This window comes from Pezoporus flaviventris, unplaced genomic scaffold (genome assembly GCF_033815535.1).
Source record: "Pezoporus flaviventris isolate CSIRO_AGI_PZ_B2104156 unplaced genomic scaffold, CSIRO_AGI_Pfla_v1 ptg000025l, whole genome shotgun sequence".
Lineage (NCBI taxonomy): Eukaryota > Metazoa > Chordata > Aves > Psittaciformes > Psittacidae > Pezoporus > Pezoporus flaviventris.
In genome coordinates, this window is record NW_026892573.1 from 4500861 (window position 1) to 4526786 (window position 25926).

General features: G+C 37.8%; 1 protein-coding gene across 2 annotated transcripts in view; it reads left to right on the forward strand.

Moving 5' to 3' along the window:
• DGKH (diacylglycerol kinase eta) overlaps window positions 1-25926 on the forward strand; it is a 163968-nt gene that overhangs the window by 68204 nt on the left and 69838 nt on the right. For both annotated transcript variants that reach the window (XM_061457285.1, XM_061457286.1), the window contains exon 3: window positions 24617-24727. In XM_061457285.1, the coding sequence (XP_061313269.1) occupies window positions 24617-24727 (111 nt within the window). The remainder of the gene's footprint in view (window positions 1-24616; window positions 24728-25926) is intronic.

Here is a 25926-nt window from a genome sequence, read left to right on the forward strand (position 1 = left end):
GTGAAACAGGCCAGTCTTGTGATATCAATCTACCCATTTTTAGAACTTCTGATCAAAAATATTTTGAACCAGCAATGGCTAATGCATGTATTTTGGTAAACTGTGGATCTTAACATTCCTTTTTAAATATACAGTGGTGTTCTGTGTTAGAATAACATAGAAGGAGAAGGTATAAGGCTAATACTTCTGCTTCTGGAGGTCATGACTGTAAAGCTGGGTCTTCTGATAAGCAAAATTTTGTGCATTCTCTGTGAGTTATGATCATTTGTTTTATCTCCATTACAGGAAGTATTGAAAATAACCTGGCACACTGTAAAATGCATGGAGATCAAATTGTGTACAAAGGCTCAATAATGACTTCTTCACCTTTTCTGATGGTGAATGTGTTGTCCATACTTCATATCATGTGAGACTCGTGTGCTGGGAGATGTTAAAGGATTTTCAAGGTTACGTAGTGAATAAGGGAGGACGGGTTTTGAATCTGGAAATTTTGATCCCAGTCTTGGTTTTCTGAAATGAAAAACCAAACAACCCATCATTTCCTACTCCAGGATAAATAATTGGAAATGTATAATTTTGTTGTACTTGTTTCAAAATTCACCTGTCCGATGAATGAAAAATGTAATCACATCAATACTCAGTTTACTGGTCTAGGGTATTTTGGCTCTGACCCACTTTATTTTATAATGCAGGAGTGCTTTATTTTATAAAGAGGAGTGCTTTTATTGCTATATTAAATAGCGTAGTCTTTAATTCAGAATTATTTTCTGTCTGTATGTCAGAAGGCAGCATGGAAAAGTGCAGTCTGGCCTAGCATTTTATAGAGTTTGTTATTTCTGTGTTCTCACATAAGGTACCTTGCTTTTCTTAAAGATCTGTGGACAGCTGATACTGGAGTTGTTCTCCTGGAAATGGAATGTAAAGGTCTTTAATTTGGATACTAGCTCAAACTGGTTGAAACCCTTCATTCTGTCCAACTTTATAGTTATGAAGTGAGTGGAGTATGCAATCTGCTAATGTCTTTAACATAGATTTGATGTTATTTTGTCAAATTTGACAGTTCAGAAAACCTTTTTGGACTTGATTCTGTCAGAGTTAGGGATAGACAAGTGCTCTTGCTGGATGTGTTCAGACAGTGTGTGCATCTGCACAGAGGTTTGGGATCAATGAAACCCAAGAGAAACTTGTGACATTATGAGTGTGGGGTAGAAGTATGATTACTTTTATTTTTTCATCGGGAATCTAAATTATAGCCACTAACAGCTTCCTAGTACAGTTTGCTAAAATTCTTCCCTAGTGCAGCTTGCTATTCTTCAGACAACAGATACAATTTATGCTGGCAAAAATTCAGTTTGCTAATGTATTTGTCTGACTTTCACAGCATCTGTGAAAGTCTGTTGTCATACAGACACGTGTCATTGCAGTTCTACCACTTTCTAATGCAACTCAAATGGAGTGTTTCTGAGATTGCTGTCTTAAAAATCCTGGTGGAAGCTGTCAGTACACTTTTCTTCGGTTTCCCTTCTTTCTTCTGGGCTTTGAATGGTTTTTGCTATAGTACCTAGGAGTTCACAGCTTCTTCCAAGGAGTAACCCATAACACCGCAAGTGCTCCTAGGTAGCAGCTAATTTGTCAGCTCTTGAGCAACTGGTAACAAAAAGTTTCACATCAGTAGCTTTAGGGGAGTAAGGAAGGATGTCCAGTGGCCCCATGACCACTGTCTGCTCTGCATTATTCCAAATTTTCTGTTCTCTACTTTTCTTTGTTTTCATATGTTTGAATTTTCTCACATATGAGGTTTGCTTTAAATATTTTAAAATATAAAAACACAAATAAATACAACATATTAATTATGTTCTTACAGTCTTTCAGGTACTTTAGGTGGCCTTACATTCACAAGGATGTTCTTTAAACAGTGAGCTAACCTTTTCATAGCTTCCAGAGTGCTTAACAAAACCAGGTGTACCATGTGTCTGATTTCTGCTCTAGAAATGTAATGTACAGTTTGAGAGATCTTTGTGTGATGACTGTCTCCAGGCAGAATTTCAAGTCTTTCCTACTTCCCATAATTGACTGATAATCTGTGGTGCTGCAGCCTTGGGAAGTATGAGGAAATTGCAACAGAAAGATAAGAAATTCAACTATTTCCTATATGCAGCAGTTAATATATTAACAACCAAGATTTTTGTCTCTTTCTTTTGGTTCATTTGTGAATGAAGAGATAAAGAGAATTTTGCAATTGGAGTGTGGCTGGCAAATGCCAGCATTTGAGGTAAAGCCGGAGAAGGCTGTCTGAGACCCCGGTGCCCTTCAGAGTCAAGTTTTAGGTTCTTCCTTAACTTGGCTGGGCACATCCCTTGGCTACCTACCAATGACATGGAACTGTCATCACCCAGCCCTGAGAACTGTAGGGCTTTTGTTGTACAGGAATGGATTTTCTGCATTTGTGACACTCTTCTTGACTTCCTCAAAGCTTTTAATATTGACAAGTGAAGTGGCGCTTACTCCTCTCAGTGAAGTCTGAAACATGGAGATTTACAGATTTAGATGAACTGTAGAAGGAGTTTGGTATTTGCATAAACACTTGATCTGTGGTTTCCATAACAGCCAGAGTCAGACACTGTCTACTTTTCAGCAGGTAGTGCTGGAACTTTCAGTGATCAGATCCAGGCTAAGCTGGTTTTCTGTCAGACTTCTAAGTGCTTTTTTTCGCAGGGGACCTTTCATGAGACTGAGATACCAACCTAACCTTTCTTAGGATCCTTGGTGTCGTTTATTAGTATTTTTTTGGCATTTTAAAATGGTCAAACCATTTTGTCTGAAAAAAATCTGATGGTATGTTATTCTTAAGCCAGAGCGTGAAGAATATTGTGCATTGATTTACAGATACAGTGATATCTAGGTTTTAGCTTATTTACTTTGTCATCAGGGTTTTTTGTAGAAACATATCCCTATGAAGATGCATTTAAACTATTTTATATCAGTCATCTGGAATGTCCTACTTGACTCATTTATCTAGCATTAAGCAAGGATATACAATATGACATGGGAAGTGAGATCACAGAAGTTCATTAAAAAGAAATGAAATGTTTCCTGGATCGATTTACAGGAATGGGCTGTAACACCAAAAATTCCATTTACAGAAGCAACTCCATGGTTTGGGCGGGGTATTGCATAAAATACAGAGTAACTGGATGTGGGAAATGAATCAATCCAGTACTTTGAGAATGGGATTAGGATTTCGATTCACTGTTCTGTTGGTGTTGACTCACCATGACCTTATGCAAGTCACTTACGTTTTCTGCATATCAGCAGCTCAGCCAAAGAATACATTACTCCTCTTACCTTCTTTTATGGCCTGCAAGCTTTGACTGTTACAAATGAAAGGGCAGAAATACTTTAAATAATTTTAAGAAATGTTCAATACTTGTCATGTTCTTGAAAAACTCTGTGTGGGTTTTTTAAGTTGCATTTTCCTCCTTTATTACAGTTTTGCATTGTCTTTCTTTGCTGCACTGTGGAGAGCTTTACAAAGGGGAAGAATTGACCCTTACCAGATTTTATAATTAAAGCAACTGTTTTGTAAGATCTAGCAAACACACAACACAAAGTAAAAACAAGAATAGCTTTTCTAATCCCCTTTGATTATGGGCATTTTAAGCCTGTTTAACACAGTCATTTTACTTGCCAAGATAATTGTGCCAGTACAAGCTGCTCAGTCACTTCTGGCTTAGGGAAAAGGGTATTAACCAACAAGTGAAGCCCTTAGGTATTACAGTGGTAATATTCTATTAATTAATAAATCTTACACTATTATAAAACGGTAACATTTTTATTCAGATAAAGTGAGATAGCATTGTATTTAACTAGGCAGTTGAAATTCCTGTTTAAAAGCAGCCTTTTTTTCTCTTGAGAGAGATGGTGTGGGAAGTTTCATGCTCTTGAATTTTGTCATCTCTAGCAGTAACTGCTGAAGATGCTGCTGCCCTAGCTTGTCCACCTATCTTGTTTTTACTGCGAGAGACCTTGTCTCATTGTGACTTTTTTTTCCTTGTATTTCCTGTGTTTTTCTTGCGTTGTCAGAGCTGAATTTGCTCTGTTGAAGACTTATTTCAGATGTAGCTGTTGATTTTATGAATCATCCTGATAGCAATGAAGTTCTTTAGCTGGGGATTAAGCAAAACAGGAATATGATGCTTTTTCTTGAGGGTAAAACTGACTGCATGTGGACCAGCTATTATGCTTCATTGTCAAACACTCCCATAATCTGCATCGACTTTCAAGTCTGGGCAAGCTCTTAACAATACTTCTTTGGATTTTTGTACAAATGCTGCATATACACAGACTGTAGGAAGGCTGGAGTTTATTGACTTTGCAACATACTACTTGCAAAAACATTGTGGAGAAAAGGTTGGAGAGAAATGAATTGGTGGGCTGTGGCTCACCTTGGCTTGCCAACTTCGAGACTTCTTTCCTTTCCTACTTCTATTATTTTGGCAGTCTCTGACCATGTGTAACAATGCTATCAAATGCATTTGGGGTTCCTGTGTATATAAAAATAATATGTATTTGTAATATGTGTTATTTATCAAAATGGAATATATGCGAGTAAAATAATAAGTCTGTGAATCAACATAGTTGAATAGGAACAAATCATACAGCATGAGCAATTTGTTATAAGGCTTAGCTGCACTCTATGATTTTGTATGTACTTATAGCTATTTATATAGCAAGTAAGCACTTTCGCCTTTTTTCTCCTCTATTGTGTTTGTGTGCAGTACAAATCTATAAATATTTATATACTTATCTTTAAAAAGGCGAGTGACTTTCACAAGACCAACTCTTGTGAGTTATTTATGATACTTGGCTGATGTAACTAAGAGAAAAAAAAGATTGACCCTATTTTACACTGAAAAGAGAATAGGAATTAACCTTTCTTTTTATAAGAGTAAAGCCTGAGCATCCTCTTTTATATATAGAAATTTCAAATCTGTATTTAATGCGAGAAGTGACTAACCCCGGATAACTTACCAACTTGCCTTAGCAAATATGTTTACTCTTCTATAATTTAGGGTCTGAAAATGTCAGCTTTCAGTAAATGACTGCCAAAAGATTTTTGTATGTTTTATCACTAAATGTTAATTAGTGACTGTTTTTCCACAACAAATCACAGGATCATAGAATGGTTTGAGTTGGAAGGAACCTTAAAGCTCATCCAGTTCCAACCCTGCTCCCATCGGCAGGGGCACAGTCCACTAGACCAGGTTGCCCAAAGCCCCATCTAACCTGACCTTGAGCACTGCCAGGGATGGAGCAGCCACAACGTGTGGCAATCCTCTATTGAATGAAGGAATAACTTACAGCACTTCTTCCCTGAGTCTCCCAAATTTCAGATTTTGATGCTGCAACTGGCCACATGTATGTATGTCCTATAGTTAAAATATACATGCTATAAAGAGTCAACTTCTCCCTGCAGAAATACACTTATTTCACACATCCACAAAGCTTGCATTTGCTGTGTGCTGCTGAGCACAAGACCATGTACCTGAGCATTACCATCACACTACTACCCCCACGTGGTCATTAGCTATAATCCAATTTTTATGAAACGCGATAAAAGCTTTTGTGGATATTTTTCATTTGTAAGGAAATTACTATTTCTAGGACATTGTGTTTGTGTTCTATCTTAATATTCATTCAAGCCATTAGATTGTAAAAATCAGCATGTGTTCTCCTTTTCAAGTAATATTGTGATGACAGTGTTACTTAGGAAGTTGCTTTAAGAACTAGCTTTTCCAACAGCTTTTGTGGCTTGATCAGAGAAACAACAACTAGAAATTTCAGGTATAGAATCTGCAATTATTTTAATAACCTATAATACATAAAAGGGAATGCATATAAAGATTAACTTGAGATTTCATTGGCATCAGATATTTTGTGTTAAAATAGTAGGTCCAGTACTTACTTTCAAAGTAGTTTGTATGTCCAGAAGCAGTTTATGCATTTGAAGTGTCTGTGACATCCTGCTATGTAAAAGAGCAGTGTAAAGAAGAAGAGGTTTCAGAATGATGCACAAGAGACAGTAATGAAATAAATGCTTGATTCAAAGCAATGGATAACTTCTAGGAAGCTGTGGAAATACTCTGTGTATGACTTGTCCATGTATTGTAGAAAGCAGAATTACTAATTATAAAGCAGTTTATTATCTCTTTTCAGGAAGTATATAGGCAAGTATTAATTCTACAGTGTGAAATGCTTTAATAATTTATTGTTACTGCAATATGTAATACATTTTAGAAATAATTGCAATGTATTTGTTAAAACATTGCAGGAAACTTGCTTCATAATGATTTATTGCTTCATGATGATATCTTTTAGAATTTACAAAGGATTAAATTATTTTTGTGCATGCTAATGATATACCTTTAAATATAAATTATCATGGTCATATCTAAATTCTAAACTCTTATCATAATTCCTTACAATTAATAGCATGTTAGTAGTGGAACTTTGTGTCTTGTGTCTTGTATTGTAAGCTAACAACTCATTTGGCTATTTGGATTGAATATGCTCATCTACAAGTGGGTCCCATGAGAAGGTATAATATATGATTCCTTCTTATAGACAGCTTCCATTTTATCTTCATCCTCACTGAAGGCACAATTACAGCAAGTAATGTCTAGGATTAATTACAGATTTTGCCAACTATCAAGACCTGGAGTAATTCTGTTGCGTCTTGTATGTAAAGTTTAGCATCATGTGGTGTGGTAAGGGCAGTTCATGGTTGAGAGGGCTTTTTCTTCAGTCGGTTTCAAGAACCTGTCTTGGTCTTTACTAAATGCAGAAAGATGGTCAGCATTTGTTATTTAAATCCAAACTTGTACATAACAATACCTGAGTCAGAAAATATTTTTTTCCTGTATTAATATTATCCAACATCTATTCTGAAATAAACAGTGGTTTCCACTTTTTAATTGTTTTCCCCAGTTTTTACTGTTGACAGATCCAATTATACTCTAGTTGGACTCTGCTCATGGATTATTTCTTTTTCATACAAGAGAAATGTTAGTATTTATACTTTTTTTTTTGTGGATCTTCCTCAGACTGGTTAAAACTGATTTCCAGATACTCTTAGAACAAGAATATTCTACTTTGCTTACCAGTAGGGGAGGAGATGTAGTTTATATCACTCTCCTGTTTAATGTGGCTGGGGCTTGCTTATCCAGAAAGCTGTCCCTCCTCTTAATAGTAATGTCAGTGCACATTCTCTCTGTGTTTCAGTATTGATCCTATTTCCTCACTGAAAAGATTTGTAGATAGGTGAATTAAATAGGCAAATTCCACTGTATGGTTTCACTGACAATACATATCAAATAATAAAAAAATGTTATTAACAAATTTAAGCAGAGACTCCAAAGTACACTTTTTCTTAATTGTTGATTATTCATAATGAATATGATTATTCAGGGGAATAATTCTTGATTGTTCATAGCATATGTGAATGGTTACTGTAAATCAGAGGATGTAAACTCACACTGCAGGAGACCGTTGCTGATTTGGTTGTGGCTTTTCCCATCACTGGCAACGGTGCTAGACTTAATTATTCTGTCTTTTTGCTTCCTTGTCATTTTTTTCTGCCAGTGCTGCTTAAAGGATCCTCTTTCTCATTTCACACATATCACGCCGCTTTTCTCTCTCCATTTAAATGCCTAAATTTCCTTTTGGTATTCAAACAGTAATATAAATTTTGTTGCTCCTTAGTTAAAACCTGACATGTTTCTTCCTCAGGGTGTCTTAGTGCATCCTTTTTGTATCTTGATTGTTAAAGCTGCAGGCTCTTTGGGGTGGTAACTCCTTCTTTTGTGCCCTGGACCAGGTTCATCCCATTTTTTGTCCAAATATAATAGCACCAAAAGGATGCTCCGGGGCATAGCAGGCTCTGCATTCATCTTTGATGATTAAGGCAGCAGAAAGTAAAACTACTGTCAAAGTTTTCAGGAAAAACACACTAACCTGCAAAGAAAACGCCTTCCCCCTTCCAGTCACTGTGCTTTAGTGTCAGAATATTTACTTTTAGTTATGTTTTTCATTTACCTCCCACCCCATTGAAGTCAAGTCTTAAAATAGATAAAGGGTTATAAATACTAATAAAAAAGAATTTCTATATTGGAAGTTTAAAAATTACAGCATCCCTGATTTTTGTCTCAAACTTGGACAGCCAAGTTTTTCACATATAGAAAATCAGTATTTTCATTCTGTCAACCTGAAGGTATAAACACATGAAGAAACCTTCAGCCTTCTCATTCAGAATTATAACCCAACCAGTTTTCTTTCTAGTGCAGAGAAAAAGCAAAAGACCTGGTGCCTAGCAGGACCCATCAATTAAATGGGCTTCTGTGGCTTGGTGCTGCATTCTAGGTAGATGGCATGGGCACAGGGAAGATGGAGGAGCCCATTAGCCTTCCACAAACAACCTACCTCGAGGCTTCCTGCTGTACTCATCATCTATTAGCTTGTCAGTGCCTGTCTGTGCATCTTCCCCCATGGGCTTCTCTTGTGAGTTTAAAACCTTCATTAACTAAAAGGTATATAAATTAAATCGTGACTTCCAGTGGAGAATAAAGAGGTTTAAGGCTGTAGCTGGCGATAGCACCCATGATATTGTGTTGACAGGCCATTTACCACACCAGTTAATGGAAGGGAATGTACTCCTAGACCTTAATATATTCAGCTCTTTCTGAGGGTATGAAGCTACATTTTGAAACTACAAATCAGAACTGTTAAATAAGTTCTGATTTGTAGTTTAGAGAGAAAAGTCTGGTGCAAAGTATTTTCTCTTTTGTAATTTAAATACCTTATGTTTTTGCTGTACGCTCATATTGTGTATGGAAGACCTATTCAACATCTTGAACAATGGTTTGAAAGCAGCAACTACGTCATTCAATGAATAATCCTAGTTTGGGTAACTGTAGAACAAATGAGCACCCTTAGAGATGCTGCTCATTGAAGCTTGATCAAACGCCTTCTTGAAATCTCTGGCTGTTGTTAACCAGTTTCACTGATTGATCACCTTTCAAGTGGGAACCTGGAAATCAGCTAGTAGCTGTGGCGTTACAGGAAAACACTTGCAGTCTCTGTATCTGATGAGATAAATCAATGGAATGGCTTTAAAAGTAGCACTGCTGATTTGAAACTCGTCTTGGATTGTAGGAAACATCCTTTTTTTTTTTTTTGTGGTATTAACTACTGTGTCTCTAGAAATGCTAGTGATGATAGCCCAGTTGAAGCCAGCATATCATACCTATAAATAGGCAAATGTAGTTTTTCTTGTTTCCCCTGATAAATCAGTGGAGCAAGCATAGCAATGTATGAAGCACACAGATGGTTTAACTGAGCAGCCTCACCTTGGTGTTAAAAATAAAAAGGGAAGGGAAAAAAATAAAAGGAGTATTAATCCCATTTGTTCCCAGACTCCTTGCTAGTAGAAAGCCCTATCAGGAATCTGGTTGGAAGAAGTCAGAGTGATAAATTCAGATGTCTCAGAAAATACTCTTGATGTGGGTGCTTTGACTTTGTTGTCACCTTTCTTTCATCTGGGTCTTGTGATCAGCTCCTCTAACTACTGTCTGGAACCAGTTAATAAGCTCACAATATCTTTGTGCAAATGAGATTTTTTACTAATAATTCTGTCTTAAATTATTCCAACTAAAGGGCTTTTCATTTCTTATCAGGAAAAGCATTATAACAAATAACTAGAATTATTCTTCTTGGAATTTTCTTTGAAGCCTAGCTAATTTGAAAGAAGATGGAAGATCATCCTGTAGATCTAAAATTTTCATCAAACAGCTTAGATCCGATTAATATATTTTAAATGATATTTAGGTTGTTTTTGAAAACTTCTTCTGTGTCTGGAGAAAGTTTGAATGTAACTCAGTTTCCAGCACAAGTGTGCAGAGAAAACGGGATGCTCTGGCACAAAAGTTTTGGTGGGTTTAGAGCTAAGGAGCACCTGCACTTCAGTTCTGTTCCAAATTACTGGTCCCAAAACATGCGTGTCTGTGCCTCAAACATTGAAGTTACCAGTTGTGTTGTCTCAACTCAGATTTACTATTGCTAGCTGCTTAATCTGAAAGGCTGCACAGTGGCTGCATCTTCCCTTCTGCGACTGTCAGAACATAGGAGACAGCATGGGCAAGATCTTCTATGGTTTATCTGGCAAAGTCCTCCAGCTCTTACCATAGGGAAAAGACAGGGACTGCAGACGTTCCTTAAGTACTTAATGCTTAGAAATTGGATGAGTCTCAAAAATTTGTAGTATCTGTATTGAACACAAGTAAGCAATTATGAGAATAAAAATATTTTAAACAGAAGAAAGTAGATACCAAAGGAACATGATCAGGAAATGTAAGAAGAAATCTGATTAACCACATCTATTTTTAAAAAATATTTTCCATGCTTTCCACTTTTATGTGAAATGCCAGTGAAATAAATAGGACACTCAGTCCACATCCCAGAGGAGAGTAGAGCTTCTTGCTCATAAACGCTCTTGACAATGGTACTTCATGGAGAGGTTTCACACAGCATAATCATATCTACTTTATGTGCTGTATGCACGTGTTATGGGTTTAAAGTGCAACAAGAGAGGTTTATACAAGGAATAACATTTTAGTGGTGGAAGATTTCTGTAACTGGGGACTTCAAGAACATCTTAGGCAAATGCCTTATGGGAATAGTCCAAGAATGGCTGGCAAAGGCAGATGCAGACCTCATTCATGTTGAAAGAAAAGATTCACAGAATGGTTGAGATTTGAAGGGACCCCTGGAGACCATCTAGTCCAATCCCCCAGCCAAAGCAAGTTCACCCAAAGCAAGCTGCACAAGACCACATCCAGGCAGGTTTTGAATATCTCCAGAGAAGGAGACTCCACAACTTCTCTAGGCAGCCTGTTCCAGTGTTCTGACACCCTCAAATGAAGGAAGTTCTGCCTCTTTGTCAAATGTAACTTCCTGTGTTTCAGTTTGTACCTGTTGCCCCTAATCCTGTTGCTGGGCCCCACTGAAAAGAAACTGGCCTCATTCTCTTAACACCCTTACCTAAGATATTTGTATGCACTGATAAGATCCTCTCTCAGTCATCCCTTCTCCAGGCTAAACAGGCCCTGCTCGCTAAGCTTTTCCTCATAAGAGAGATACTTCAGTCCCATAATCATCTTCATAGCCCTCCGCTGGACCCTGTCCAGTAATTCCTTGTCTTTTCTAAAGTGGGGAGCCCAGAACTGGACACAGTACTCCAGATGTGGCCTCACCAGGGCTGAGTACAACGGGGAGGATCACCTCCCTTGACATTGTAGATGCACTTTTCCTCATGCACCCCAGGATACCATTGGACTTCTCGGCCACAAGGGTGCATTACTGGCTCATGGTTAATTTGTTGTCCACCAGCACTCCCAGGTCCTTCTCTGCAGAGCTGCTTTTCCAGTAGGTCAGTCCCCAGCCTGTACTGATGCATGAGGTTACTCCTGCCTAGGTGCAGGACTTGTCTTTGTTGACCTTCACTAGGTTCCTCTTGGCCCAACTCTCTAGTCTGTCCAGGTCTTGCTGAGAGGTAGCGCAGCCTTTAGGTGTATCAGCCACTCCTTCCAGTTTTGTATCATCAGTGAACCTGCTGAGGGTGTATTCTAGCCCTTCATCCAGGTCACTGATAAGTTGAACAAGACTTCACCCACTTCTGACCCCTGGGAAATACCACTAGATACAGGCCTTCAACTAGATTCTGCACTGTCTTGTGATGCAGATGCTGAACGATAGTGACCTTTTTGCCAACAAATGGCCAGAAAAATATTTCAAGTGAAAACATGGGACACCTAAATAAAATAATGGGTAAACCTGTTTCTGCAAATCTGTACACAGTCAGTGTTGCATTGGCAAAGCATGTGGACTGAAAGATCTTTTTATGCCTCTTCTAGGCCCTTTATGAGTCTCTGATTTTGTTAGTTGGTATGGAGGATACATTGTTAAATGAAGATTTCAGAATATTTTTGAGTTTTTATTGAAGCTGAAATAAAATTTGTCTTTTTTAGTTCCCCTTTTGCATCACAATCTGAAAGCAAGCACACTTGTAAACCACATAAATACACTTACCTTCAAGGTGCCAAATCTTCTAACACAACGGATATGTAAAGTGGCAGGTTTTAGAAAACTGAGAATTTATTAAAATGGAAAGTACTTTCTTCAATTAAAGAAAAAACAATAACAGCTACAGTCAAGTTTTATTCTAGCGCATTTATTTCCATGTTCCTAGTTTTACTTGGTTTTATACTAGGACTGTTTTGTTAATAGCAATTTAAATTGTTTAAATGGAAAAAAATACCATCAACCTGTTTAAACCTGAAAAAAAAGTCCATACTTAACTGCTCAACTCACTGAAAGAAGAGAAGTGAGTGACTACAACATTTGATCTGTTTTAGCAATAAGAACTGTTGAACAGCAAGTGGAATGGGAGGTACTATGCTATTGTCTGATGCAGTAGTAGTAGAAAAGATTTCCTGATGTTCAGGCATGCTTTACCTTTGGTAGGATCATGCTGACTGTATCCAGTTATCTCCTTCTCCTTCACATGCTCAGAAAAATGATTCAAGAGGATCCACTCCCTGATTTTCCCATGGACTCAAGGATTTGGACATGGAGTAAGAGCCAGAGCCTATTTAGAGTCAGAAAACAGGCTCCTAGATGGATAGACAAGCATGAGCCATGCTGTATAAAACTCAGAATTACTGGTCTGCCCTGCTCTGGTCAGAAATGTGTGTTTTGGGAGAAGAAGCTTTACTGTGTTTTCTGAATGAGAGAAAATAGCATGTACATGAATGAGCCTGGTCACAAAGGGAATGTGAATTCAAAAGTAATTACAGGCTCTTATTTCCTGTCAGTAAACAGGGGAAAGGAGGGTCCAAAGTATTATTCTTCTGCCCTCCACTCTGGTCATCTCAAAAGAGAATTTCCTCCTCTCATTGTAATATGAGAATTCTGCTTCCACCAGGGTTGCTGCTAAAGATTGGGAAGAAAAATAGGATTTTACCATGAGAATTGCTAGAAACAACTGAGACCCTTTCCTTTACTAAAAGTGCCTTGCTCTTCGGGGGAACACGTCAGCACTCTTGTGGTAATAATCCATTTCCTAACTTTATAGGGGTTCAGTAGATATACATGTAATGTTTATATGTAGCTGCTGAATGCGTCAACATAACATCTCTTTGAGGTGAGGAAGTGTTATTTCTTTTCTACCTGTTCAGAACTGAGGTACAATGCATAAGCCACCTATCAGAGGTTACAGGGGACTGTTAGTGGCCTGGAAAGTGATGTTCAGATCTGATTGGCACTTACTCAGTACTGTATCACAAACTAGTTTTATTTATATTTTCCTCCAAAATAGACTAAGCTATATAATATTTACCTACTAAATTTAATAACTCCAAATTAATTAAAATGCAGTAACCAGAGATCCAATTTTTGATGCCAGTTTGGGCTCCAGGCATTGTCTACAAGTGCTAGATTTTTGTATAAGAAAATCCTGACTGGGAGAAATTGGGCAAGGGGTACCTCAGTAATATTTGTAAGGAATTATAGGAAAAGCAAATGTAGAGAAAAGGTATGGTTTTGCTAGAAGGAATTTCGCTTTTAGAACTAACAGAAGGTACAGTGAAAGACAGAATCAGAACCTGGCTGTTAGTGATAGTGCTATAGTCTTAAGAGTGGTCTACAGCATGGGTGAACAAGGTGCTTCTACAAAAGCTGACATAAAAAGATGAAAGCAGTGCAGGTGACCCAGAAGGAATTTAGAGGAACAGTCATGCAGGTATGGGCTTAGGAAAGCCAAAGCCCACCTGAATTGAATCTAGCAAGGGGTGCAAAGGCCAACAGGAAGGTCTTCTACAGGTACCTCAGCAGAAAAAAAGAAAACTAGGGCAAACTTTTGCCTTCTGCTAAATGAGGGAGGGGACCCAGTGATAAAGGATATGGAGCATGCTAAAATACTCAACACCTCCTTCACCTTAGTCTTTATTGGTAAGACCAGTCTTCTTCGATCTCGGGTCCCTGAGACTGATGGGAAAGCCAGGAGCAAGCAAGACCATAGGTGGAGGATCAAGTTTGGAAATATTTAAACTGAACGTACACAAGTCCACTGGACCTTTTGAGGATGATTGAGCACTGGGACAGGTTGTCCAGGGAGGTTGTGGGGTCTCAATCCTTGGAGATACTCAAAACTCAGCTGGATGTAGTCTTGGGTGAACTGCTCTAGGCGACGCTTTTGGAAGGGGCTGCACTAGATGGATCTCCAGAGGCCCTTTCCAACTTCAACTGTTCTGTGATTCTGCAACAGCTATGCTCCTTAATTGTGAATATATATGTAACCTAAACCTACAGTACCAGTATTAGCCGTAGAGTACGAGGTGTAAAAAGTTCTGTGTTATTCCTTGTCTCAAAATGCAACTTTTTATCCTGCAGCTTTGTTTACAGTTCTGTGCTTTTCCACATTTTTTTCTATCATTCTGATAATAAAGGATAGGGATTGTGAATTCTTTAGTTCCACTTTAAATACTTCTGAAGTCCCCATCATCCAAAAAGAAATGAAAGAAAAAATTTGATTAAAATTAAATGCCACTTCTAGTGAGACGTACAATAAAATGGTTAGAAATCACAACCAGACTCTTGTGGAGAAGAATGTGGAGACCAAAAACTCCACAAGTGGAGTAAAAAAACCACACAGTAACCGATTTTTCCCAGGTCACACATAAAACCTGTGGTCAAACTGGGAATAGATTTCCAATGCATATCTACTCTGTTTTTTTGCCTTCTGTAAATAACTGTGGTGATAACGCAAAATGATTTTTCACTATCTGTAATACTGATAGTGCTCTAATACAGCTCTTCTAAGTGCTTCTTGCTGTACACTGCTTTTCTATTTTCCTATGTTGTGTATTTCACTAGTATAATTTTAGCTGCCTTCTCACTTAAAGCTGATTTTCTCAGTAGTGAGAAATATATTACTATTCGTCTCCTTATGCCTCAAAAGTTGTATAGGTAGGCAAGAGAGTCTTGCTTTTGAGTTATTGTGGAATTAAAGGTTTTCTTGATTTAACTATTTGAGAAGTGGAGTACGAAGCTAAGACTGTTAGTGGAAAAATACTAGAAAATGTAATTCAAGACATGATTAATGTGTATCCAGGATTTTATGTGCCATCCAGTAAAACAAAATTGGGACCAATATAAACTTGCAATGGAGTGCAGCCACTGAATTAGATTAAACCATTTAGTCTCTGTATCTGCAGCCATTGGAAACACTATAAGAATTCAGGACTGCTTGGGGTATTCAGTTAATAAACTTCTCTGTAATTCTAAACATATCAGGAATCTGCAGCTCACAGGACTGTCTGTGAAATTGGTGTCTATTTGTCAATATAGACCTGAGTTTTGTGTAAGATATCAGCTGCAATGACCAATCACTTTCTAAAAACAATTAGTAATTTAGAAAAGGTTAAGGAGTGAATGGATGGCATGGTATTTTTACAGTTTTCATCTCTTCAAATAAGTGAATAAATACAAAGATTCTAAGAACTTATTCTCTTTAAACACATTTATGTGATACTGAGATTTCCTGATGTTGTATGTTTCAATATGTATATTTTGGACTAGATGATGGTTGGAGGTCTGTTCCAACCGAACCGTTCTATTTTATCCTACAGCTCTTCCTGGCCTTGTGTGAATTCAATTGCTAAAAGCTTTTTCTTTCATAACTTGAGCAGTGGAATTCAGATAGAGGTATGGAAAAAGACTGCAAGAAGGAAAGGAGTTGTTCCTCGGCTTTCCCTGGGGAGGCACAGCCTCTAAGTGGCTTTGCGTAGGCTCCTTTCGACCCAGCATAGCTCCTAGGGAATCTGACAGCATCACTGGAATTTGTTTAAACATTCTCAGAGGGGCAAAACCTGAAACTGCAAGAAGTAAAACACAGAAGGTTTGTTATGACAAGCTTAACTTAGGATTTGCTTTCAAGAAAGGGTTGCTTGAAAGTTTGTAGCAGTGTTTAATATTTTTTTCTTATATGACTTTGAGATTTCCTCAACTAAATGATCAGATGTTCTTTGCATATTAACACCGGATAGAGCTAGAGGAAGAGTTTGAACTTTTCTGTGGAAATGTAATGGGATTTTTTTTTTCTTTATTTTTTCTTCATTTTGCTGTGTGAGGTTTATTTTGGACCTACACTGCATCTGCTTTACACACTGGCAAGTGTGTTGAGTGCTCCTCCTATTTAGTTGAGACCAAGACCTAAATAACTGGTAAAGGAAAAAAATCTTGCCAGCTGTGTGCTTTGACTGTTTATTATGGGATTTGGGTTCAGGTTTTTCTCAAGTTTTTTCTTCCTGAAATGCACACCATTTATATTCTTCTCTCTCAAAATCAGTTAGACTTGGTTGTTTTAAATCTCTGTGTAATTTAAAAGCAACAACTATTGAAGCTCCAAACGGCAGCTTTAAAATACTACTCTAAGACTACTTAAGCTGAGTTGTGTAATGACATCGAGACCCGTAAATCTTTGTCACTAAATCACAGTCCTGTGAAGTGTTTTATCCTTATTCAGAGTGTTACAGCTGTTTCATGCCCTGATTAATGGGAACACAGAGTGAGATCAGCATGTACATGGGTGGAATTTAGGAGTTTAAATACTTGAACTGCAGATAAAGTTTCTTCTCCAATTCTCAATCTAGTACAAGTTGATATCTGAAATAGGGGGTTTTGTTTGTTTTTTAATTCTCAGTGCAATGTTTCATCCTAATATGGCAATATCCCATTCATTTTTGAGGTGTGCTATAACCTTTGTTTTTAAATCAATCTGCTAATTGAACTTCACCTTGCTACTAAGATGTTTTTATTTATGGCAATTTCACTGCAATTTCATATTTACTTCATGGTTTATTACACTTCCATATATTCCAAGTAAAGGAAGCTGAAGACTATTCTTTTTTTATTATTATTTTTTAACAGCAGTAATGCAAAATCCATTTTGTCTCCATAGGCTGGAAGGGACATGTAGGGGGAACAAGACTGAGGAAAAAGTGCATGGCATGAGCTGTATACTTGCATTTATTCCTACTACAGTTTCACTTGGGCTGGAATTCATCCACATAAATGATTCCAGAAATACAGAATATAAGCATAACTTTGGAAGAACTTACTGTTTTATTACTACACAAAAATGGGGATGCTTAGTCACAGGTTAGTGTTGTGGGGGGGAGGTGGGGGTAGCTGGCTTTTGCTGAGATTTTGGAGGGAATTTGCTCAAAGCTAGCCAGACTGTTTCATTCTTCAGTGGGGCAGGGATAACTGTCATCAACAATGACAGACTGAGCATATGCAATCATATGCCTTATTTCTCTGTCACTAATGTAAACTGGAAGATGTGTCAGCATCTCCAGTCTGGGGCATCTCTGCTGAGGCCCTGTGATTTAGCTCCACATGTTCTACTGTGTGATCAGTTATTGAAATAAAGGCAGTGTTATATAGTCAACATAATCATATTGATTTTCAATTTTTTGGACCATTTTTAGCTGTACAGATTCATAGGTATGACATAGTTTTTGGTTTGGTTTTAATTTTCAGGTGTCAGGCTCCCCTCACTATGATCAAGAATCTTCAATACAAATGTAACTTTGCACTGAGCAGCTGATGAAGTTTTTATTCTTGGCTGATAAAAATCTATTTCTATTTTGACATAACTAATGCAAGATCTGTCAGCATAGTGACAGTAATGGAAGCTGCTGTACAGAGGTTGTCAAGAAAATAACAAGCTTGGAATTCCTGGGTCATAATTTTAATCAAAATTGAGAGTATGATTGTCACATTTTTTAATAATAAAAGTAATTTTTGATCTGCTGAGCACATGGAATATTTTAAGCATCTCTGAGTTAATATGAGCTGTGGTACTTTACTTTGTAGTGTAATGAAGACTCAGTCTGCCTAAAGCCATACCTGTGCAGATGGTGAAAGTGTACTGAAGCCTCCGCAATACCTAAACAGAAGAGGGTTGGTTTTATTTTAACAATCAGCTTTGCAAAGTCATATGAGTAGGAAGTGTCACAGAGGACTTAAACAATATTGAATCTTATTCTTTTATTTATTTATTTATTTTTTAAATTTAAAGACCTGATCTGTCAACAGCCCAAATATGAATTATTTTGGTAAATGAGGGCCTAGGTCCACTTACAAACATCACACTTTAAAGCAAAAGAGATACTGTCAACACAGCGAGAAAAATCCAAGCTGTAAAATTACTTCCTGGGTCAGACAATAATCTGTTTTCAGTAGCGGAATAGGAAAGGCTGTTCAGGAGCAGCATGTGAGTTTGGCTGCAGTCTGTTCCCATGGTACTTCCCCTGGTGGATTAAAGGGACCACATACAGAGGTGGTGGTTTTGAGTGTTTTTAATCCTGTTATTGTACTTGCTGATGCTTTCTGACAGTATCTTGTGACGGTAAGCTTCATAAAAATCACTACATGCTATGTAAAGATGTGCTGCTTTTTATTTTTGTTAAGCTGATCTGAATATAAATTCATCACATTCTTCCTTGTTAAAATATTCGAGGCCAGGCTGGATGGGGCTTTGAGCAGCCTGGTCTAGAGGAAAGTGTCCCTGCCCATGGCAGAGGGGTTGGAACTAGGACCTCCAAGGTCCCTTCCCACCCAAATTATTCTTTGATTCTGTGACTTTATGACTGTGGGATTTATTGAGCAATAGTTCTGCATACACTGTACTCTGCTTTAATGCTTTTTTAAACTTTGACCATATTACCCCCTCAGACTTCTGCTCCTCAACTGAAGAGTTCCAGGGGGTTTTTTGTCTCTTACACATAAAAGGCAGCTTCTCCATCCTCTGAATCATTTGAGTTGCCCTTCTTTGTCCCTTTTCTTAACCCTGATTTTTGAGTTGGAGAGACCAGAATTGTCTGGTACAACAGTATTTTATATAGCAGGTAAATGATACTCTCTGTCTTGGTTTTGCTACTTCTCTTGGTGACAGCCTAAGTTTTATGGCTTTTCTGACTGTGCTTGAGCACAGAAGACTGTGACTCCCAGATCTCTTATCCACTCAAAGTTGATGTGAGAATGCTAGTGAGGTTTAGATTTTTCCCTTAAACAAAGCATCTTATATTTACCTGGGCTAAAGCTCATCTTCTGCCTCTTTGCCCTCCTGCTCAGGTTTCTAACCTACTTTAAGCTCCTCACTATTGGCATGGACTTTGACTACTCAGAAGAGCTTAGTATCTTCTTCAAGTCTGAAGATTCCATTGTGTAATCCTTCTTTGGTCATTAAATTTAAATAAAGCTGATTCCTTGGGAATCCAGAAGAGAGAGTGACTGTTAAAATCTACTTGTGCTTCCTATCCCTCAAACAACTCTAAGTCCACAAGAACCCCCTTTTTCCAATTCCATTCTAATTTAATTTCTTAAGTAATCATTTGTGGGAAGCCTTGTCAAAGGCTTCCTAAAAAAACTGAGTCCACTGGATTTTCATTTATCCACATGCTTTTCCCTCTACCCCCTGAAATCACTGCAGGTAACAAGGCAGTATTTTGCTTTACTAAAGCTCTGTTGACTTTTCCCCATTGGATGTGTATGGGCTCAGCAATATTATCCTTTCTTATGGACTTTACTGTCTTAGCAGGATTGGAAGTGGTCCTTTCAAGGCTTTCAGGTCACTGCCGTCTGGTCCACATGACTTAGGGATTTGGCTGGTCTAATGCTTCATGTTGATGAAGATGTTACAAAGAACATCAAAGAGATTCAGAGCAGCCCTGTGGAGAAGGACTTGGGGGTTTGGTTGATGAGAAAATGAACATGAGCCGGCTTCAGTGTGCGCTCGTAGCCCAGAAAGCCAACCATATCCTGGGCTGCATCAAAAGGAGCGTGACCAGCAGGTCGAAGGAGGTGATCCTGCCCCTCTACTCTGCTCTCGTGAGACCTCACCTGGAGTATTGTGTGCAGTTCTGGTGTCCTCAACATAAAAAGGACATGAAACTGTTGGAACACGTCCAGAGGAGGGCCATGAGGATGATCAGGGGACTGGAGCACCTCCTGTATGAAGACAGGCTGTGAAAGTTGGGGCTGTTCAGCCTGGAGAAGAGCAGGCTGTGTGGAGACCTCATAGCAGCCTTCCAGTATCTGAAGGGGGCCTGTAGGGATGCTGGGGAGGGACTCTTCATTAGGGACTGTAGTGATAGGACAAGGGGTAACGGGTTAAAACTTAAACAGGGGAAGTTTAGGTTGGATATAAGGAGGAAGTTCTTTCCTGTTAGGTTGGTGAGGCACTGGAATGGGTTGCCCAGGGAAGTTGTGAATGCTCCATTCCTGGCAGTGTTCAAGACCTGGTTGGACAAAGCCTTGAGTGGCATGGTTTAGTGTGAGGTGTCCCTGCCCATGGCAGGGGGGTTGGAACTAGATGATCTTAAAGTCTTTTCCAACCCTAACTATTCTATGACTCTGACATGACGTGTGAGATACTGTATCATTGGCTTCATTGGTAAAGATGGATGCCAAGAATTTGATGAGCTTCTTCACTGTGACCTTCTCATCCTTGAATATCTTTTTCATACCTCTGTTGAAAAATGATCCTACCAACCCCCTAGCTGTCTTTCATCTTTCAAAGTATTTAAGGGCCATTTTAGTCTCAGCATGAGCATCTGTTGCAGGGTGATCTTAAATTCTTCTTCACCTTCTTAATTTCCTGTTTAAGTTTGACCTTCCCTGTTTTATGCCCTTTCCTGTTCTAATTTTCATTCTCCTCACTTTCAGAAATTTTCTGATGTTCTTTTCTTCACTTTCTTGATACATTTTAAGCAGCATGTCCACTTATATATCTGAAAAGGAGTAGGGAGGAGAGTTCTATCTGTAATCATTCAGTGTTTTAGCTTGCTGTTGCCAGTAGTGCATCCATAGTCAGTTTAGTGTTTTCTAAGTTCAGAATATTTTCTTCTTTATTTGAGTCTTCCTAGCAGCAGAAGTAACTAAAAAATTGAATTTTGTGCAAATGTGAGACTTTTCAAACTGAGTGAAGGCATTGGAGTTGGTGGTCTTTGAAATGAAAAATGTTAGCTTCTAATTTTCAACTGCTGTATACTGAATATTTAAAAATCTGATGATATAGAAGAATCTATGAAATAGAATGCCTCTAATTTTTAAGTGATAAAAAAAACCACAAATCCCATTTATTTTTGTCATTTACATTATGACAATGTCGAGTTACAGTCAGCATTCTTGGATAATTGATCATACATGTACACCTTAATTTTATGGAATGTGGTGATGATTTTTATAATTAGATTTCTTCAGGAAAACATACCACTGCGGAGCACTGTGATGTTGTGACTGTAATATTGTGAATCATTTTCCCAATTTTTAATGGCTAATGTAGTAAAGATCGTTAGGGATTCTATCTTAATTGTTCTGTTCTACTGTACTGTACCATATTGTACTGTACTGTAGTCTGCTCTTCTCTACTCTACTCTACCCTAGTCTACCCTACCCTATCATTATTATAGTCCCATACTTCTGGAAGAATGTTGTGTTGCTACATGATACAAGATGCTGTATGGGGAAGTCAGAGGCTTTAGTAAGCAGGTAAGAGGTGGTTATGTGAGAATGAGAAGTAACATGGGATCACGGGATGTGCACTTCTTGTTTCTCCTACATTACAGTAGGAAGATAGTTAATATAACTGGCAGTGATTATTGCTTATGCTTCAGATTTAATGACCAGCTGAGATTAATTAGAAGAAGGTTTCTCAGAACAGCTAGATCTTGGAGCACTGTCTTAATTGCTGTTGGGAGAGGAAAAGGTCTTTCTTAAGGTGTACCTATAGCCTGAAAGTACGCTTTTGGAAAACTTCACATGACCTGGTGGTAGGCAGTAATGTGGACCCAAATTCAATAACCTGAGAGGCCCCTTCCAATCTCAAATTACTGTGAGTGCTCTGACTTGTGACTTGTGTGTAGATTCAGGAAAGCGTTATTACCAGATTACTCAGTTGGCAGCTGGAAGTTTTTTTGCACATTTTAAAGGCTAAATGAAGTTAATAAAGGATATTGGGCCAATACTTTATGCTCAGTTTTGATGCCTGCAGCCATGGAATTGTCTGTTTAAGATGCTCAACCCTCAGCCCAGTGTTGGTGGTAAAATGTAAGCGTTGCATTCTGTAAAGCCTACATAGCTTTTTACTGTCAGCTTTAGGGAGTTAATTTTAAATGGCTGATTTTCAAAATAGATTTAATTTTGATATTCCTTGTTTGATTTTAGGACTGGTATTGGGGTGAGTGGAAATAGGGGGAAATGGCTTATGCAGACATAAAAATGACATGAAAGAGTTAATTCTTTAGTGAGTCAGAGCTCAAGGTTTAGGGAGATTTATGTTCTTTGAACAGATTTAAAAATTCCTGAAAATATTCAGTACGATGTATATGCTCTTGTTTTCTAGTACGCACAGTGTGTTTTAGGGAATGTGGATTTCCTTCCAGTTTGGAAATTTTTCCATTAAGTCAGGGCTTGCTGTGTATTTGGGGTGCTGTTCCTTTGCAACTGAATTTCTCTGGTCTTACATTTTCTGGCCATTGATAAATACACGGGGCATCTGCTCCCATCCTGTGTGATGAGCTTTGTAAACCTCAGAGGGCGATATGAAACAGAAGTGCTGAACAGATAAAACAGACAGCTTTGAATAAGTGTTTGTATTCGGTAACTAATTAAATCTATTTATATCATAGAAAACAAACTTATCTTAGGGTCTAGTCAGAAAATTGCAAGCAGTCTTAAAATGATGTGTGCTGAGCAGACCCTTTAAGCTGGGAACTTCTACCCCTTAGCCAGAGCCAGGGGGCTGACCCAGTGTGTTGATCCAGGTTGTTAGTGTCTGAAATGAGATAAATTCAAACTTGAAGCTGCTATGTTTTATCTGAGGGGGTTGCTTTTTTCGAGAGCATTAATTCAGTTGCCTTGTGATTGTTGGACCATATTCTTAGTTTGTGACATCAGGAATGTCTAAATGAAGGCTGCAATGTATGTACATAACAGCAATGTTTCTCATTGCAAGGAAATGGTAGGAACATTAGAGTACTTTCTACTTTTTCTGTATTTTTATTACTTCTGTTAAAGTTAAGGAGAATTTGACATCTGATAACAGAAGTTGTTCATGAACTTTAGGTCAGGTCTTGCTTAATTCTCTAAAAGCTCTAGAATAACTTCAACTGATGTTTATATCACATAGTCTAAAAATCGTGTTGTTACACTACAAATTGGAAATACTCTGGGAATATTAGAGGCCATTTTGGAATTTAATCATAGAATCGCTTAGATTGGAAAAGACCTTTACGATCATCAAGTCCAACCATTACCCTGGGACTGCCAAGTCCACCACTAAACCATGTCACTAAGATTTTACATGTTTTTTGAACCCTTCCAGGGACAGTGACTCCACCACTTCCCTGGGCAGCCTGTTCTAACGCTTGACCACCCTCTCAGTGAAGAAATTTTTTCTCATATCCACTCTAAACCTCTCCTGGTGCAGCTTGAGGCCATCGCCTCTTGTCCTGTTACTTGGGAGAAGAGACCAGCCACCTACTCCTCCTAATATTCAAATATACTTGCTTTTTCCTATACCCTTTGTGTGCTTCAAAGCTGAAGGAAGTTAATTTCAAGACTCGTGCAATTAGTATGCTGTGTCATGTCATTTCATCTGATTAAGTGGAGAATTTCTGTAATAGGTTGGATGAATCCCACACACACTGGCAAAAGCAGCATGCATGTTTAAAATACACTAATTTGTGTCACACTGATTTCAAAAAATGGGGTTTATGTAGGCAGGGTTAAGTCTGCAGTGGAAAGGTTTGGATCAACGAAACATTTTTTTGACTAAAAATATTTGCCTGGTAAAAATATCCCTAGCTGTTACTGTTCTCACACTTTCCATATAATAATTATTCCTAATGTGCAGCTGGTTTCATGCTGCAGGCTTCAGTTCACCAACGCACTTGAAGTCATGCATGGCTTGCATCATAGTGGATCATTCCCTCTATTTTAAAAGCATAATTCTTGTGCTTGAATCAGACACACATTTAAGTACCTTGTTGAATTAGTGCTTATGTGGAAATTGTTTTTCTCATCAACATAATCAAATTTAGAACTGGAAATTACCTTGTGTAGATGGATTTTAGCATTTTTTTTCAGAATTGTGCCGCCATCAGCTATTGCTCATTTTAATATTTGTGGGTTTGCAGCTATCCAGACAATGGAATGATTTTGTGTTCATCTTCAGAATAATTATATGCCTCTTGACTGCCTTTTCAGTTTACATGTAAAATTAGCATTTTGCCAATATTTTCATTGTTTGTTTGAAAAATAGCAATGCAAAGTCTGATTGACAGAGAATTAGTCTCAATTTTATGTGAATAGAGACAAGATTAAATTCACAGTTATATGAGGTGTAACATAAATTTTAAAAGGTGTAACTTTCCTCTGTATGTGTGGCTATTTAGATATTTATTTACCTGGTCTTCTGTATTTTAATGTTTTTCAGACAAGTATAAAAGAAGGATTACTACTGAAGCAAACCAGTTCTTTTCAGAGGTGGAAAAAGCGTTACTTCAAACTTCGAGGGCGTACCCTTTACTATGCTAAGGATTCAAAGGTAATTCTGTAGTATTAATGTCTAATGCTATACACCTGTAATTCCAATTTTGTTTAGATTTATAAGTGCAATAATAATAATGATTTTTAGTGATTGTTTTATTTAAAAACTGCTGTATATAAGATGTAGTGTATCTAACTAAAGAAGACTGAAGATTTCTCTTGATTTTTTTATTTTTTAGTGAAGTTTATCAGTTACTTTAATATTTTAACCTTTATGAATATTCAGACAAATAGTAATTTCGTCTTAAGGAGTTGTGTTTTTTTTTTGAGGGGTGGTTCTCAGGCAGTCAAATCTAATGTTAAAAAAACCCCAAACATAAAAATTGGGTAATGCTCAGAAGTCACCCTTCAAACTGGATTGCATTAAAACTCTTCTAATCCAATGCCCATATTGCCATTGGAGAGGTGAAAATGGTTATGAGAAATCAAGATAGGAAGATTTTCTGCCAAAACTGATATACAAGGGAAAAAGCTGTTTCCCATTAACTGAATTTTTGCTGGGAAAATTGGGGGTGGGCAGAGGGGAATACTTCTTTCTGAAAGACATTTCCTTCCTCCTCCTCAGGGCTGGGACTGAGAGCATTTTAGCTTGTTGGGATGGCTAAGATAGTGCTACATCATCAGTGTTTTCTATGTTTTCTTCTTATGTATAGAATCATAGAACTGTTTTAGGTTGGAAAAGACCTTTAAGACCATTATGCCCAACTGTTACCCCAGGACTGCCAAGTTCACCATTAAACCATGTTACTGAAGGTCTTAGGCGGAGCATTTCTTAGAAAAACAGAAAAGTGGGAAAAGGACATTGATTTCCTCATGGAATATTCCAGCCTTATTTCCAGGATGAAACTTAAAAAGATGGTGGCATATCTGCTTTTCTTGATTATCATGTTTCTTACTCAGAAGCAGGAGATAAGCATCTGTGAAATGAAGGACAATATTTTTATGCTATTTTCCCCAGTATATAACTGCATTTTTCTTCTAAGACTGTATTTGTACTGTCCGTTAAATGCACAATTCAATTACCAGAAATTTCAGTTCATTGCTTAGAGTGACACTAACAACTTCAACATTTGTTTCACCACTTTTTTCTTTCTATTTTTATTTTCCAATTGGAATGGACACAAGGAAATGAAAGCACAGACTGTAAGCATACCTGAAAGTGGGCTCAGACTATATTTAATGGTTTTATGTTCTTTT